Source organism: Sycon ciliatum, chromosome 5 (genome assembly GCF_964019385.1).
Source record: "Sycon ciliatum chromosome 5, ocSycCili1.1, whole genome shotgun sequence".
NCBI lineage: Eukaryota > Metazoa > Porifera > Calcarea > Leucosolenida > Sycettidae > Sycon > Sycon ciliatum.
The window spans coordinates 35780175-35798985 of record NC_088647.1 but is presented as its reverse complement, the minus strand read 5'-3'; the positions used below and the strand labels follow the sequence as shown (position 1 = coordinate 35798985).

At 50.9% G+C, this 18811-nt stretch overlaps 1 protein-coding gene across 4 annotated transcripts in view; it reads right to left on the bottom strand.

Annotated features, from left to right (window-relative positions):
* Positions 1 to 22: 22 nt before the first annotated feature.
* LOC135818509 (mRNA export factor GLE1-like) overlaps positions 23 to 18811 on the bottom strand; it is a 23052-nt gene continuing 4263 nt past the window's right edge. For all 4 annotated transcript variants that reach the window (XM_065331894.1, XM_065331895.1, XM_065331896.1 and 1 more), the window contains exons 3-18: positions 16631 to 16847; positions 16071 to 16216; positions 15648 to 15708; positions 14675 to 14739; positions 14263 to 14485; positions 13625 to 13684; positions 12412 to 12453; positions 11677 to 11845; positions 11139 to 11248; positions 8562 to 8774; positions 7362 to 7552; positions 6301 to 6427; positions 5768 to 5869; positions 2857 to 2939; positions 1656 to 1719; positions 23 to 414 (exon numbers count right to left, since the gene is read on the bottom strand). In XM_065331894.1, coding sequence (XP_065187966.1) covers positions 280 to 414; positions 1656 to 1719; positions 2857 to 2939; positions 5768 to 5869; positions 6301 to 6427; positions 7362 to 7552; positions 8562 to 8774; positions 11139 to 11248; positions 11677 to 11845; positions 12412 to 12453; positions 13625 to 13684; positions 14263 to 14485; positions 14675 to 14739; positions 15648 to 15708; positions 16071 to 16216; positions 16631 to 16847 — 2008 coding nt within the window. In that variant the 3' untranslated portion in view covers positions 23 to 279. The remainder of the gene's footprint in view (positions 415 to 1655; positions 1720 to 2856; positions 2940 to 5767; positions 5870 to 6300; positions 6428 to 7361; positions 7553 to 8561; positions 8775 to 11138; positions 11249 to 11676; positions 11846 to 12411; positions 12454 to 13624; positions 13685 to 14262; positions 14486 to 14674; positions 14740 to 15647; positions 15709 to 16070; positions 16217 to 16630; positions 16848 to 18811) is intronic.

Genomic DNA, 18811 nt, shown 5'->3' with positions numbered 1-18811 from the left:
CACAACATTGGTGGCAACACAGTTGGTCCAGCAGCCGTGGCCGCACTAAGAATACTTCAAAAAGTAAAAAAAATAGAAATGAGAACCCATAAATTTCGGGCAGATTAAAATGGCTCAACATGATTTGAAAATTGACATACCGGTACATAAACACTAATAAACACGGTCACCCGGGGATCTAACTTCTCGGCACGCACTGCACCACATCGCTGCATCACTACACACATCACTACACACAACTGCACAGGCAAAGAGGAAAGCAGAGCAGCACCATCGCGATCAATAGTACGAAGCAAACGCCGTGCCAGAGATCAGCTGCTCCACTGTGGGCTCGTTGTAATCTGTAGTTGTCCAGTAGCTGGGTGGAATGTGACCCTCCGGAACTTTGAATCTGCCGCCTCGTTTCATGGCCTCCTGCAACATCCATCAAACAGCAAGGCACCAGAACATGGTTAAAGTGCACACTGCAATGCAAACATGGTCTTGCACAACAGGACAACAGGAGCTACAGTGTTGCTCAATGAGATGCGATCAAGCCAGTCAGTGCCACGCCGGGCGCCGTGCAGCCCTCGTAGACCTGAGAACACTGGGATGGTGAACTGGTGCAGGGCGCAAACTGGATTCACGCGATCGGATCTCACTCAGCAGCACTGTACATGCTTGCAAATCACAGTGCAGGACATGTACCAGTACGCGGAAACTGCAGTTGCTTGCAATTCGCAGTGTACAAATACCGCAGTGTCTTGTATAAAAGCCTGTCTCATATAAGCCTGTTTCGAATACCAGCCTGATTTTTAGAGATGCACTGTCGGCACATAAGCCTGGTTTTAGTGTTGACATACATAGAAATACCTGTCTTGTATAGGAGCCTGTCTCATATAGAAGCCTGCAAAATTCCCCCCAAAGAAGGCATATATAAGTCGCGGCTTTTATACACGACTATACGATATACATGTACGGGCTATGACAATGAGAATATGACACAAGGACGTGGAGGACACACTGTATTATAGGAAACCGTGTGCTCTGTCAGCTAGCCTGTCATTCTCATATCTGGTAAACAATCAAGCAAGGCGCACATATACCATACAGATACGCCTTGCGTTTGTTGAAAACATGTTGTTGGTTGACAGCATGTTACCAGGCTGAGCCTGGTATAATGAGGGTCAGAACCAGGGCTAACACCCAAACGGTTCAAATGGTCGCAAGACCGGGGCTCTGTCAACCGTGGATGGTTGTAGTAAGGGTCACTAACTGTTTCCAAACACAGTGCGTCCTCCGCCTTGTAAACATGCTGTCAACCAACAACATATACAGTCGTCCCTCTTTAATCCAGCACTTCATAAACCAGCACCCTCGATAAACCAGCACAATTTTCAGTAGCCAAAATGTCCTCTTCATGCACATTGTAGCAGTAAATCCGATTTGTTAATCCAGCACCCTCCCTAATCCAGCAGAAGGGTATGCAGTTGCCTGCAACTGCAGGCAACTCTCCCTTCAGTGCAGCCTCTATTGAATCAATCAAGTCAGAGTGCAGAAGATCCTGTACCAATGAACAACATACACAGTAACAATCTGTCAGGCCACTAGCACTAGCGCATAGTTGTAGTTGCCTGCAGTGTACAGTGTGTAGCGGAAGCTAGGACTTCACTGACCTGGAGCATTTGCCGAAGTCGCTCCAAAGGGCCTTGATCGTCTTTTTGTGTCACCTCCTCTATCCTGAGAGCAGAAAGAGGGATAGTTACAAGGCAAGGAGCAGAACAAAAACATCACGATTCGCGTGAGACTCGGCTGGAGGCCGGCGAGCTTTCCACATCCGTAGGAACACCACCACCCTCAAGGATCAAGGAGCAGAATAAGCACGCGTGAAAGCAACAGACAAAGGCCCGGCCCGTAGGTCAAGACAGGCACACAGCATGTTGAGTATCTAGCACGAAGGAAGGTAGCACCACTACACCACAGGATTTTACGGCCATAACAAATTACTGCTCTATGACAAAAAGATAATACCAACGTTACTCCGTCGGCGACATACATCCATGCTTTGTAGTTTAGTGGCGACATGCATCCATGCTTTGTAGCTTAGTGGCGACATGCATCCATGCTTTGTAGTTTAGTGGCGACATGCATCCATGCTTTGTAGTTTAGTGGCGACATGCATCCATGCTTTGTAGTTTAGTGGCGACATGCATCCATGCTTTGTAGTTTAGTGGCGACATGCATCCATGCTTTGTAGTTTAGTGGCGACATGCATCCATGCTTTGTAGTTTAGTGGCGACATGCATCCATGCTTTGTAGTTTAGTGGCGACATGCATCCATGCTTTGTAGTTTAGTGGCGACATGCATCCATGCTTTGTAGTTTAGTGGCGACATGCATCCATGCTTTGTAGTTTAGTGGCGACATGCATCCATGCTTTGTAGTTTAGTGGCGACATGCATCCATGCTTTGTAGTTTAGTGGCGACATGCATCCATGCTTTGTAGTTTAGTGGCGACATGCATCCATGCTTTGTAGTTTAGTGGCGACATGCATCCATGCTTTGTAGTTTAGTGGCGACATGCATCCATGCTTTGTAGTTTAGTGGCGACATGCATCCATGCTTTGTAGTTTAGTGGCGACATGCATCCATGCTTTGTAGTTTGTACTTGTGCCAAAGCTGGCTATGTCCCGTTATCGCAGGAGTTCAACCAAAGAAAGAATTGCCACCACAGTGCTAAGAGCCTAATATCCATGTTGTTCACTTCATTCAACTCCAGGCCAAACACCAAATCAAACGCACTCACCCCAGCTGAGCTGCTACCTAACCTAGCACGCACTATAAGAGCCATTCGCTTTGCCAGACACGAGAAGCTCACCTTTTCAGTAACCCTCCGCTCATCAGCTGCAGGAGGCGATCGAATTGTGCGCGAAACGTGTCCTTCATGGCATGACCAGCAATCTAGCAGAGAACAGAACGCACATTGAAGACAACACGGGATCATGTGTTTACTACGGAAACAAGTCACACCTTAGTTGCCTGATGAATGCCCATGGGCATGAAACTATCAGTTACAACGAATGCATGTGCATGACCGTGCACAGGCCAGGGACACAGACAAGGGACACAGGCAAGGGACACAGACAAGGGACACAGGCTAGGGACACAGACAAGGGACACAGGCTAGGGACACAGACAAGGGACACAGGCTAGGGACACAGGCTAGGGACACAGACAAGGGACACAGGCTAGGGACACAGGCAAGGGACACAGGCTAGGGACACAGACAAGGGACACAGGCAAGGGACACAGACAAGGGACACAGGCTAGGGACACAGACAAGGGACACAGGCTAGGGACACAGACAAGGGACACAGGCTAGGGACACAGGCTAGGGACACAGACAAGGGACACAGGCTAGGGACACAGGCAAGGGACACAGGCTAGGGACACAGACAAGGGACACAGGCTAGGGACACAGGCTAGGGACACAGGCTAGGGACACAGACAAGGGACACAGGCTAGGGACACAGACAAGGGACACAGGCTAGGGACACAGGCTAGGGACACAGGCTAGGGACACAGGCTAGGGACACAGGCTAGGGACACAGACAAGGGACACAGACAAGGGACACAGGCAAGGGACACAGGCAAGGGACACAGGCTAGGGACACAGACAAGGGACACAGGCAAGGGACACAGACAAGGGACACAGGCTAGGGACACAGACAAGGGACACAGGCTAGGGACACAGACAAGGGACACAGGCTAGGGACACAGGCTAGGGACACAGGCAAGGGACACAGGCAAGGGACACAGGCTAGGGACACAGGCTAGGGACACAGACAAGGGACACAGGCTAGGGACACAGACAAGGGACACAGGCTAGGGACACAGACAAGGGACACAGGCTAGGGACACAGGCAAGGGACACAGGCTAGGGACACAGACAAGGGACACAGGCTAGGGACACAGGCTAGGGACACAGGCTAGGGACACAGGCTAGGGACACAGGCTAGGGACACAGGCTAGGGACACAGGCTAGGGACACAGGCTAGGGACACAGGCTAGGGACACAGGCTAGGGACACAGGCTAGGGACACAGGCTAGGGACACAGACAAGGGACACAGGCTAGGGACACAGGCTAGGGACACAGGCTAGGGACACAGGCTAGGGACACAGACAAGGGACACAGGCTAGGGACACAGGCTAGGGACACAGGCTAGGGACACAGGCAAGGGACACAGGCTAGGGACACAGGCTAGGGACACAGGCAAGGGCCACAGGCTAGGGACACAGGCTAGGGACACAGGCTAGGGACACAGGCTAGGGACACAGGCAAGGGACACAGGCAAGGGACACAGGCTAGGGGCACAGGCTAGGGACACAGACAAGGGACACAGGCTAGGGACACAGGCTAGGGACACAGGCTAGGGACACAGGCTAGGGACACAGACAAGGGACACAGGCAAGGGACACAGGCTAGGGACACAGGCTAGGGACACAGGCTAGGGACACAGGCAAGGGACACAGGCTAGGGGCACAGACAAGGGACACAGGCTAGGGACACAGGCTAGGGACACAGGCTAGGGACACAGGCTAGGGACACAGGCAAGGGACACAGGCTAGGGACACAGGCTAGGGACACAGGCTAGGGACACAGGCTAGGGACACAGGCAAGGGACACAGGCAAGGGACACGGGCTAGGGACACAGGCTAGGGACACAGGCTAGGGACACAGGCTAGGGACACAGACAAGGGACACAGGCAAGGGACACAGGCAAGGGACACAGGCAAGGGACACAGGCAAGGGACACAGGCTAGGGACACAGGCTAGGGACACAGGCTAGGGACACAGGCTAGGGACACAGGCTAGGGACACAGGCTAGGGACACAGGCTAGGGACACAGACAAGGGACACAGGCTAGGGACACAGGCTAGGGACACAGGCTAGGGACACAGACAAGGGACACAGGCTAGGGACACAGGCTAGGGACACAGGCCAGGGACACAGGCTAGGGACACAGACAAGGGACACAGGCTAGGGACACAGGCAAGGGACACAGGCTAGGGACACAGACAAGGGACACAGGCTAGGGACACAGGCTAGGGACACAGGCTAGGGACACAGGCTAGGGACACAGGCTAGGGACACAGGCTAGGGACACAGACAAGGGACACAGGCAAGGGACACAGGCAAGGGACACAGGCTAGGGACACAGGCTAGGGACACAGGCTAGGGGCACAGGCTAGGGACACAGACAAGAGACACAGGCTAGGGACACAGGCTAGGGACACAGGCTAGGGACACAGGCTAGGGACACAGGCTAGGGACACAGGCAAGGGACACAGGCTAGGGACACAGGCAAGGGACACAGGCTAGGGACACAGGCAAGGGACACAGGCAAGGGACACAGGCTAGGGACACAGGCAAGGGACACAGGCTAGGGACACAGGCAAGGGACACAGGCAAGGGACACAGGCTAGGGACACAGGCTAGGGACACAGGCTAGGGACACAGGCAAGGGACACAGGCTAGGGACACAGGCTAGGGACACAGGCTAGGGACACAGGCTAGGGACACAGGCAAGGGACACAGGCAAGGGACACAGGCTAGGGACACAGGCTAGGGACACAGGCAAGGGACACAGACAAGGGACACAGACAAGGGACACAGGCTAGGGACACAGACTAGGGACACAGACAAGGGACACAGACAAGGGACACAGGCTAGGGACACAGACAAGGGACACAGGCAAGGGACACAGGCTAAAGACACAAAACTAACCTCCAGCAGAGCACCGACAGCGGTGGCGGTTACGGTCGGTCGCGCTTTCAGGTTCATAGTACGTGCTAGCCATACCCAGGCATGACCAACGCCGTGTGGATTCTGTTGATGGCAGTAGTCATGACCAGCAGTGCAGAAACAACACAACACACAGGGGAGAAGACAAAGTTACAAGTGTGCAAAGCTATGAACATGTGAGTTCACTAGGGTCCTGTGCCAGATATACATGCCGTGCGGTTGTGTGTATGCGTGGGGGGGGGGGGGGGGGGCAGTGGTCAAGGCCTATTTGTTTCATCAGAGGATTGAATAGGTGGAAACATGAACGCGCAGATCTTACTTTTTACGGACTACTTTAGAGGACAGAAAGAAAGGATCCACTCTTGAAAAATACACGACAACCACTCTGAATGCCTCTACATGGTATTTAGTTGCCTAAATCCATTAGGGAGAGAGATACATCTCTCTAGCTATACCCCCCACCCACCCACACATACACCCGCACACCAGCAGACGGCAGCCTCCGTCGTTCTCACCTGGGCAATGCCGTGCGGAGGTGTTGCCTGCATGATGGACGCGTACAGGCGCATGAAACCCATCATGCGTGTCGAGAACTGGTCGTTCGTCTCTGGCTTGCCGGCCTTCAGGCGGAATCCAAGTGACCTGCACAGATAACAACAGCAGCGGCGACAAGCGACATGAAACCAGTGTTGTTTTCTAAATGAGAAGCACACACACACATGGCAATACAAAGTACAGTGCCGCTCAATGAAATACAGTTGAGTCACTCAAGTACGTGCCGGGCGTTGCGCAGCCCTAGACCCATGAACACTGGGCTGCGAAATGGTGCAAAGCGCAAACTAATTACTTGACTCAAGCTACCGGATTCAGTCCAGAGGGGAAACCAGATCTGCAGCAGTTTTCACTACACTGTTCAATCCATGCCACAAAGGATCCTCAAAATAGAGAATCAAGCCTACATCCTACTGGACAGGGCTCTCATTGCATTCTGGTTAGGCTGGAGAGTGCCCCCCCCCCCCCCCCGGACAGTGACTGTCCTGGCATGTGCCAAGCGAAACAAAATGACCTCAGCTACAAGCTTTGACAAACTAGTATACCCAGCAGCAGCAGCACACCCAGCAGTACTAGTAGTGACTAGTCCCTTTTCATGCTTTCCAAGTACCGTAAAGTACCGCCAGAGCGCCCCGTCTCGCGAGAGCGCCTCGCCTTTATTTTACAGCCAGAGAAAGGAAAATCGTATGGCAGAGTGCAACGAAGTTTGTACGATGTAAGAATCTTAGTGTACTAAGGTCACACTTGGTAGGTTTTGTGTGGAGCTTGTGTCCGCTCGAAGGTACGGATTGACTGCAAAACGTGCTATATGTGTACAAGGTTCATGTCGTATGACCTACAGACAGCAGACCACCTCCACAATACGACCACGAAAGGATGAGATGGTGGGGCGCTCTGGCGGTACTTAACGGTACATGTACTAGCACATACTACTACTACTACTGCCACAGTGAATACTGATGAACAGGTATGGATCACCTGTACTGCAAAACAGTTCACAAAAGCTCTATACCCAGCGGCTTACCTCAGATGTTCGTTCTCGGTCTGCCCTTGCAGTCGCGGCGGATAGAACGGCACGGCAACGGGGCATGCACGATACAGGTGAGCAATGAGCAGATCACCAAACAGAGCGTCCTTGTCCCACACGCCGATGACTACGGCGGCGAACGGAAACGCGGACTCAGCGTGCGATGCAATCTGCTTCTCGCCTTGCATCTGCCAGAGAAGCATGAAATGAATTCACACAAGAGTACACGCACAAGCGGTATCAGTCGGGTAGCTTAGAATAGAGTGCAGAGCAGCGCACAGACTACAGACAAAAACAAACACACGTGTGCGTACGCGCACGCACGTGCACACACATGACAGCAGACAGTCGTGCAAATGAACAAACATAGATAATATTTCTTCACGGCACCACTCACTCGCGCGCACAAACACACACACACACACACACACACACACACACACACACACGCACACACACACACATGCACACGCGCACACACACACACACACCTGTCCTGTCCTGTCCTGTAGAGTCACTGCCGCAAAAGGGTCACGTGATCCCATCACTGGGAAACTTGAGAAGAGAGAGAGAGAGGACACGACGCTCGATGACGCTCCAGGTGCACGGGTAGTCGCATCCGCTTGCCGCATATGCACACGTGCTGGAAGGCTGAGCGCTCCGCTGCTGTTGGTCTATGAGCCACCCTTGAACAGCGATGCCTTCCCCGTCCCCGGACACCGCGAAAGCAGCGACCACACCTGTCACAATGCGCGGCACAACATCCCTCCGCCGGTGCCGACGCTCCGGTAGTTCCAGGTGGCACTGCGGCATCCACCGTTGAGGCACACACATGCCGGACCAAGCCACCGCGGCTTCTCAGCCACCGCCCACACCGCCCGCACTGACTGGCGCCCCGCTGCTCAGACACAGGCCGCGCACGCTCCTCCAGACACTTATGCCGAGCCATGTCTCCTTTCCGTGCAAAATCCCGTCCGCATACCGTACATACCACTCGGGGCGGAGGCTCAGGCACATTGTCAGGCTCTTGGTAGGTGCTGCGCCACTCCGCGCGAGACTCACATGCAACATCATACCATGATGCCTCCACACCACGGGCACGTAGATCTCGGACAGCACAGTCCTTCCATCTGCGGCGTGGGCCATGTGCTGACACACACACACACACACACACACACACACACACACATGACTTACCACAATATGCTGGGCCAGTACGTTAGTACTGAAGAGCTTGGCATCCGGGTGCTGGTTCGCGGCCACTTCCTTGGTGCCGACGTTCACCTTCTTGCCAGTGAGGATGTTGAGCATTCGCTTGATCTTGTCCTGCATGTGCTGTGCTGACTGCGACGACACTGTGTTTACTGTTGTGATGATCACACGCGACAGCAGGTCACGGTACGGCTTTTGCTGATGGACCGAAAGAGCATGGCAGAAGACGAGAGTAGAACAGGAGCTATCAGACCTTCACTCATACCCACAACAAGCTTTTGTACCTATTGCTGATGGAGAGGCAGCACAAGAGTAAACAAGCGTTTCGGAGACAGCAGCTTTAATATATAGCTACACGGAGGACCCCCCCCCCCCCCCCTCTCTGCATAGAGGTTACATAACTCGCATCCTTTTTGGCGCTGCACTCTGCGTATATAAACTGCTCCTGTGTGGCTTCCACTGGATTCATTGTTCTCATTACCTGATGTTGGCCAAGTGCCGAAACGTTGTAAAATAACGGAACTGGTTCGGATGTGCAGCGCTATGGGGAAATGTCTCATTTCTTGTTGGATGAGAGCAACGAAGTAAACAAGAAACGCTGTTCTTTTCGAAACGCGAGTGCACAGTCCAGAGTTCACGGACTGTGCTGGGAGTGCGGTATGCACTGGATGCACAGTGCGGAGTTGCAGCATGCACATAAAGGTGCATGCTGGTCTGAAGACAGTGTTCTTTTTGTTCTTGCACTGCTGCTGTACAGTTGCAAATCCCACCCACCCACCCAACTGGATATTCATTGCTAGATATGTGTTGGACTCTGACAGCAGTCACGTCCCACATAGCAGTCACGGTCCCCAAAGTCAGTCATACAGTCAAAATCACTCACACACCAGTCACACTTTGAGTCTTTTGAGAAACCAGTTGTGGTGCCCACAAACCAGTCAGAGAATGCCGTGACTTACCCTCTTTGCGATCACGCGTGCACAGAGTCAGCATACAGGCATGTATGACGTGCAAGTAGTACTGCTTTATGTACTAGTCGCGTGACAAAGGGCGGGAAGCAACAACAGTGCATGTATGTTAATTTACATGTAGATGTACGTACCACAAATATTACACAGCAATGAATCAAACAAGTCTCATTCCGCTGTTACTCCGAGTTTCGTGTCAGAAGACTTCACTGACACGAAACTCGGAGTAACAGCGGAATGAGACTTGTTTGATTCATTGCTGTGTAATATTTGTATTACTTGCTCTGTCCAGTGGACATTGAGCACTGTAAGCAGCCTAGGGACTTTAGACAACTGTCTAGATGTACGTACTATGTAGACGTATGTGTACAGTATTGCCTTTCGGAGTTTGCCTTCTTCAAGTTCTTGTCGGTTTTTTTGACAAGTAGAAGTTGGTATTGAAAGAGCTGCCTGCCATGAAGGTGCTGCTTCAATGGCAGAAGAAGACAGTCCGATGGAGGGCATCCGAATTGGAATGAAATCGGTGGCAAGCGTGCGAGCACCTCCGAAAACTAAGGATCAGAATCCAGATAAATTTTGGAGCAGGTACGAGGAAACCAGCGCTGCTTGCCAAACGAAGGCCGCCAATCCAAAATGGGGAAAGAGAAAGATAGCAGAGCACGTCTGTAAGGAGTTGAAGCTGACGGTCACAGAATCTCAAGTTCAGCGTTATGTGGAAACGTTCCTGTTCGACTCAGACCACAATGCTCTCTTCTACTTTGAAGTACAAGTCGACGCAGCTGAACGAAGCCCACCGTAGATGCGTGACTCGTATATATGTTGAAACGGATTATCTGTATGCCGATATGTCAGACAAGACAACAGCCTATGACACATCCAACATGCCATCATCTGTACAGCATAGATAACAAGAAGGTGGTAGGGAAGTTCAAGGACGAACTCCGCGGTAATCCCATCAAGGAGTTCATCGGTTTGCGGAGCAAGATGTACGCATGCCGCTGTGGAGACGACGACGACAATGGCAAGCGTGCCAAAGGTGTGCAGAGAAGCGTGTTGAAAAACACCATATAACCGTCGATGACTATCGAACATGTCTCGTTGAGGAGTCTCAGCCGAAGAGAACAATGAGTGTCCTTCGAAGTCGAGAGCATCACATTCACGGAGAGGAGCGACAGAAGACTGTGGATTCGAGAGCAAACCCTACCTTCCGCAGGGTGGTATCTCCACACTAGCATTTGGACACAAGGATATTCCAAAGCACTGACTGAACGGAATAGAATTTCCACACGTATGAGAGTATATACCATATCTTCTCATGAAATACATTGATGAAACTACTACTTCGGAGTATGAGATTCATAATATTCACGTTAATCAAAAGCATGACCTACATATGAAGTTATAATTTTTTGAGATCATTCACATCCTTCTTTGTTAAATTCATGTTTACCACAATACCCCATTTTTGGGGGCAGGGCGCCCCCTGCGCCAGAACCCGCTCATTGCCTGCTAGCACTTATAATTATAAGAGTTCAGTAGCACCCATGCGTACGCACACACGTCTGCACCGAAGCACACATCGATTGATACTCACTGCATTGTCGGCCTTGAAAGCGGCCAGCTTGTCTTCGGTTGAGCTGAGCAGGTTGGTCAGCTCCATGTAACGCTTGCATGACGACGGAGTGAGAGCACCCCGCCAGATCTCTGCAGCACACAATCAGCACCAGCCAGCAGAACAAGCACACAATCAGCACCAGCCAGCAGAACAAGCACACAATCAGCAAAGACAGAACAAGTACACAATCAGCAAAGACAGAACAGGTCAGGCTACTAGCACCCGCAGCGCACTCACACACACGGAAGAGACTACGCAAAGATCAACTGCACCAATGCACTATGTCAACTTTGTCAAGTACAGTCGTGGCCAAAGAAATCTGACCCGCGAGTCTAAAGTAGCGGCGCGTTTCCATTTCAATTACATCATGCATGTTCCCAAAACTGATCCGAGGGCCGCATGTGAGCCCTGGCTCTGCTTTCGGCACGTGGGTTGGATTTCTTTGGCCACAACCGTAGCAGACCATTGTGAACACTGCATAGCAACGCTTCCAATGAAGCCTTAATCAGAGACTGACCTGGCACCTTGATTTCCTTAGCAGCTGACGTTTCAGCTACGGTCTTCACCGGCGATGGTGTTTTGGTGGCGGCCGGGCTAGTTACGGTGTCGGACTTTGTGGCTGCCGCTGGGCTAGCCTGCTGTTGCTGCTGCTGTTGCTGTTGTTGCTGTTGCTGCTGCTGACTTGCCTGAGTATAGACAATTACACGGAAAGAACCAAAGGCCAAGCACAAAAAAACCGTTACAGCACAACCCGATGGACAATCGCTTTCAACTCTCCTTCAACAACTTCTCTGGTTGCACCCTCTGGATTGGCTTTAGACAGACTCCAGGCTCGACACATATCAACGTGTAGCCTCATCAGGAATTTCTACAATTCCGATTTGAATCTGTAGGCCACAACGTGTAGTTACTAGTTAGCAGTTACCATGACCATAGCATGAACACTGAAGTGTGCTTGCGTGAATTTCTCAATGAAAGCTCAGCTCTACTTTCTGCACTAAATTCAACACATGGATGAGGCCGGTCACTGCCAGTCTACACCAAAGCAACTCTAGCGCGTGAAGCTACAGCGCGCACCCATCCACACCTACACATACACACCCACCCACACACCCACCCACACACACACACAGAGTATTACACACATTCATACAGAACATTGCTACTGTAACAGGATTGGCCATTCACTGCTCGCTGCCACCAATTTTAAAGTGTCAGTAGAGATACGGCAAGAAAAGAGTTGCTCACGTACAGCTGCCAGTTCCTCTTCGCGCTTCCTTGCCGCATCCACAGCCTACAGCAGTAACACACACACACACACACACACACACACACACACACACACACACACACACACACGCACACACACGCACACACACACGCACACACACACACCGAATAACGTTATTTCTTCTCTTTTTTTAACGCTAGACCCAACCTACACGCCCAAGCATACGTCGTGCTAGTATTGGACACAGTGTATATACATCGTGGTGTTCTTGAAAGCGGCAAAGTGAGAGGTTCGAAAGAGAAAGTCACTTCCTGATCGGATCCTGAATCAGCAGGTACGACAATGCTATTAATACCGTGGAAGCTATGGCATATACCTAAGTTGACTAAAGCACGGCAAGGTACAATTTTTTATCGGTTCTTATACATGTACTAGATTTTGGAAATTATTTTATTCCGCTTGGTAAATGGTTTTGACAATTTACGATCACAATTTGCGGTTTTCCGAATAAAGCTTCGAGTGATAAATGTTGACTAAAGCATGGCTGTATTGCAAGCTACAGTGGCCACTGTGAAGTGGGAAACGTTACTTGTGTCGCAATCAACCCACGTCTGCTAATACTTGCATACATCACCACAAACCGCCCTTCGCTTTGATTGTAGACACACAATCCCAATCAAAAATAGAAAACAGAGAATTTCCCATTGCGAACCAGTGCGATTCTTGAAAAGAAAATATTTACACGCTGCTAACGCTTACCCATTACAGCAAGCAGGAGCATAATTCCCAGGAATAGGCTAGAAGTGACCCAGTGTTGCCACATCATTCTAGCCAAATATCAGTAGCATGAAAAAATTAAATGCATCATCCGGGGGCTGTGCCCCCGGACCCCCCCCCCCCCCTCCCCTATATAGCGACCTCGATGCACACACATGCGGCAGTAATAAGAAAAAAACATTTCACGGTTTTGCATGACACTCAGGCTGAGTTAGCCGATTTTTCCCCGAGACGGATGATGATTTCGCTTAGCACCTCAGGAGAGAGCTATGGAAACACTCGTGATGCGCAGTAAAAGTCAAAAATCTGGATCATGACTCCTAAACCATGCATAAGGTCAAACTTGAACACTTTCATGGCTGTTGTCGGTAGGAGAAGGTCAATTGTCGGCAGGTCGTGACATGCCTCATAAATCGGCAGGCCATGTCGGCAGGTGTGGCAACACAGGAAGTCATACCTGCTTAGCAACAGCGACCAGGCGCTCCAGTTCTGTCCTCAAGTCGGCCTGAGAGGGGAGCTGGATACAGGAGATACAACACAGGGCAACAGTATAGCATACATACAATACACACACTCACACGCACGCACACACACGCACATACACACACACACACGCATGTACGCACACACACGCACAGAGTTAACATTGAACACACTGAACGGGTAAAATGACGCCATCTGACACTGCCCAATGCTCTCGTAGTCCAGATTTACACCAGGTAAGTAGGACATCGAGCAAACATGTCCTGGTGCCGTTTACGCTTTGATCTAGGTCTAGGAGCTGCATCTACGCCTAGATCCTTGCGAGGGGTGGCGTTACTAGAACTTACTACAGATGCGGAACAGCAAATCTGACTGAGTCTCACACGAAACGTGAGATTTATTTTATTCCATTTTATGTGAAGAACATGGCGACAAAGCGGCGAGGTAAGAGCAGCACGTGCTCCTCACAGGATAAACGTCACAAGCAGGCATGCACTTGAATCATGAGCTGAGTAACACAGGTACTAAATCGCGGCGTCCCTCCAGGTCGGGGGAACAAGTTGCAAGCTAGAAACATGGCTAAGAAATCCAAGAACACGTCACAGCACTGACCTTTTTCAGCTCGACGTCATCGTTGATGAGTGGCGCCTGCGCTATCCGGTGTGCGGCAGTCTGCGTGCGCTTCACCTTGTCCAGAAACTGTTGCGTGTCCGGCTGTGGCATGTGCACATTCGCGCTCTGGCTGACCAGTATTTTCTCGACATTGGTAGAGAGCATGACTAGCATGGCCGCTTCCTTTGCAATCAAAGTCTTACGCCGTGCCTCTTCCTCAGCCCTGCGAACAGCACAAGTGAAGGGAGTAACATGAAAACCTCACTACTCCGTGTTCTCAGTACATGTATTAGCTCATCTGACATCGCCCAGTGCTGCTTCCGTAGCACCCACCCACACCCACACCTACACCTACACACCTGCACCCCCCCCCCCCCCCCACACCACACACACACGGTCTTTCACGCCTCACCTTTTCTGCTCCTCTAGCAGACGTTTCTCCTGCTCTTCCGCATGAAGACGCTCACGCTCAAGAACCTGAGCAGAACAAGGAGAAAGAAAAGAAGCACGTGCCGTTCCAGAGTAAGCCACGCCCAGATTATTTGCCACGAAATACAGATACGTGTGTATCTACCTGGCTTATCACCGTTAAGTTGACCATCGTAGTATAATCCGCACCACTGACAATATTTTGGGTGAATTCGTGGTGTTTAAAGTGCGGCTTATACCCTGGACAATACGGTACTTGGAAGGCACAGCATGAAAGATGTGCCCTACTAGTCAGATCAATGTAGGGGCTTGTCTGCTTCTCCTACATAGTACATAAAGCAATGTGTGAGACAGCGGTAGTGGATAGCTAGTGTCCATACCCGACCAGACCAGAACAAACAAACAAAGATCAACACCGAAGAGCAGTAGCACAAGGTTCGCACGGAGTACAAGGAAGCGCCTGCTGCTGCTGCTGCACTCTCTCCGGTGAGACACGCATAGCTGCAGTACTGATACAAATACAGTACTATCGGGCCCCGAAGAACAAACAGGCTGGAAGTTCACCCTGGCACAGCATACCAACGTAAGCACGGTGACTCAACTGTACATAGACCATAGTACATGAAAATAAGAACAGCTTAGGGGCCGTCCGTAAATATCGAACTTTTTTCACCAAACGAATTATTTTAGTTTAGACCCAATCCCTCCCTCCCCCCCCCCCTCAGAACGTAAAAAAATGTTGACATACATGCAGATACAACGGCCATGTACATGGATCAATGTTTTCTGAAACGAAATTGGTCAACCCCCTCCCACCCCTTAACGAAATTATTTCGTTTTGTGAAAAAAGTTCGATATTTATGGACGACCCCTTAGGCTACGAGACCCCCCCCCCCCCCCCCCCCGTTCTTCGGCGACTGACAGTACTGTACTGATACGAAACAGGCTGCACTCACATCCCGACACCGGTTGCGTTCCCGTGCGAGGTCCGCATCTTTCTGTCGCTCTTCCCTCTCACTGGGTTGCACAAAGCAGATACAATTGGCAGCAAAAGATTCAAGAAATCAGGATCAGAAGCAACCCGCAGCAAATACAACGTGCTGAAATACAGGTGAAGAGAACTACACACGGGGCACTCGTCACCCTCTGCTCAGCCAGGAGAGAGAGGGAGAGGGAGAGGTAGAGAGAGAGAGAGAGAGAGAGAGAGAGAGAGAGAGAGAGAGAGAGAGAGAGAGAGAGAGAGAGAGAGAGAGAGAGAGAGAGAGAGAGAGAGAGAGAGAGAGAGAGAGAGGAGCAGCAGCAGCAGCACAACCAGCAGCATATGCCGATGCCAGACCATGACATGAGAACAGTAGGGGTAGCGTGGTGCATGCACATACATCTGCTGCTCGATCTCCTCTATATCGCGTTGCTGCTCATCACAGCGTCGCCGCGTTAGTTCCTGCTGCTGGTGATACAAAGCCCTCTTCTGCGCCTCGTTCTCTCTTTGAAACGACACCATCTTGCTTGCAAAAGCTTCATGGTGCTGCACAAAAACATAATATACAATACCGGAAGCAGTATGTCTATCACAGTGTGTCAGCAGCAGTGTATGCACTCCTAAAATGTTGCACAAGGAGAACACATACATGTATAACCAGCACAAAGCATTCTGGGCACACGAGTCATCTACTACTTGAAGAGTTCAAGAATTACCGGAATGCCATTCAGGTGCATGCCATTCAATGGCATTACGTCGCGAAGAGAAGCGAACAGTCATGACTGTAGAGATGTGCAGATTCTACGTGAGTGTGTACACAAATCTCACAAAGACAAGTGGAAACCAGGTTGCACCTACCTCACTGATCAACCAGTGCTATAGTCAAATATGCATAGCCAAATTCGAACACTGTACAATGGGTGATTTAGCAATGGTCTAACACTGGTTGACATCACCTACTATTTGTTTGTCTCGCTTCTCCTCTGCTCGCCGTTGCTGAAGCTCTCTCTGATACGCCAGCCGGGCGTCAGACTGCGACTCAACAAGCGGAAAGCCATGGCTGTCGTCCGCCTGCGCATGGCCGCCCGCTGCCTCGTCTGCAATCGAGAGATCCCCGGCCGCCTCGACGAGGCTGTCAACCTCAGCAGCAGCAGGAGTAGAGCATTGTGCAGGAGATCTGAGTGTGATGGCCACATTGACAGCAAGGGACAAAAGAAAAAAAGATCACATTTATCTTTTTCCTGTTTGCATCTATCCCTCAAACCAGTGAATATTTATCTTTTTTCTCACTTTTTCACTTCACTAATACAAAGGTCAAAATGAACCCTTACTTAGACACAAACTATGCTACTAGTCTAAAGGCCCATTCACAATCACCATCTGCGACGCGACGTGTGACATACGACACTTGCGACCAGGAAATGCCTGTCACTGTCGCCAGCAGTCGCAAGGCCACCGTCGCAGAAGTCGACCAAAGTTCAACTGTTGCGACGTGCGGCGCACGCGACGTACATACATGGAGTACACTTTCTACTCTGGGTGCACGAATAGTGCACATGCCTAGCACATGCACTGCATAGGGATGTCGCGAAAACCAAAAAAAGATGCGCAGCAGGTGTCGTAAGCTGCAAGTCGCGTCGCAAAAAGTGGTATCGTGAATGGACCTTTAGAAATGATAACTAAAACGTTAAAAAAAAAGTTCACCCACCGCATGCTGGTACTGCACCAGGAGTCATCACTCTGCCCCTTATTCCCACTTGCTGCTAGCTTCTGTAATGTCCCCCCCCCCCCCCCACACACACACACAGCGTGAGGAAGATCATTTATTTTAGTAGATGACGACATTGAGGACCACGTGGATTTCCCCATTCGGGACTTCCTTCTTTTCCTTTCGTATGCGATGATGTTTCTGACAACAATGGAAAGAGAGCAAGAAGTTCCTAGTGACGGTGAGCAGCCGTATGAGTCTGCTGCGGACAGCAGCCAAGCAGCAAATGACAGCGCAGCGGAGTCAGTGTTCTGGGTTTCTTGTCTCTGTCACTATGTAAATTTTGGTGGAAGGGAGAAGCCAGAAGTGAGTCATTTCAAGACTGGAGTTTGAATCGTACGGACAGTGGTCCGCGAGGAGTGCGAGATGATACCGCATGGGGGGTTTCTCTGCCAGAACACTAGCTCCGAAGACAGCGAACCACATGGATGGTATCGCCGTGGGTGCTACGCAAAATACACACATGTGAAGAGTATTGCAGCACTTGAGAAGACAAGTGCCTTAGCAAGTGCTCTGGAAGTGCACACATCAGCACCTGAGCCTGGCCAGGATGATGACGAACCACAGCCCAAGAGGGCTGCTACAAGGAGTGCTGTGGCTGACACCGACAAAGATCTATGCGTGATCTGCCAGAAAAAGCAGAAACGCCGTAAGAGCACTACAAAGAATTTGGTTCTCTGCTCAGAGTTCCGGGCCGGGGAAGGCTTGTTACAGGCAGCACTGGATGGAGCAAAGCGTGGAGAAGAGACGCAAAGCGAGTGTTGCTGGAGGTACAGGCAGGAGGACCAGGCTGCGTTGCAAACGACGGAACATACCATCGCTCACTTCACCCGCCCTCAGCGTGAAACTGCCGAATCAGCCGAAGATGTGTCACCTTTGGATGCTGCTTTTGCAGTCATCAAAAACGAGGTGGAGCGTGACCTGTTTTCGAGGGATGGCACAGCGGTTGCCGCATGGACAAATTAACTACTAGATATGTTGCGACATTGGGAGAGGCGGGCGTTGTCATGACATACATGACCTCAATGCTGAAAAGGGGTCTTGTGGCCGAATTCGTTGCAAACGACGTAACATACCATTGGCTACAGAGATTCCACCCGCCTTCAGCGTGGAACTGCCGAATCAGAAGTGTCACCATTCGACACTGCTTTTACAATCATCAAACGTGAGGTGGAGTGTGAGCTGTTTTCCAGGGATGGCACAGCGGTTGTCCGCATAGACAAATAGACTGCCAGATAGGTAGCGAAACTAGAAGAGGTGGGTGTTGCAACAACTTCCAGGACATCCATGCTGAAAGGCACTTTGCACGGCTGAATTCGGAGACCGGGTAAGATTCGTATAGTCCAGTATCACCGGGCGGGAATCCATCATTT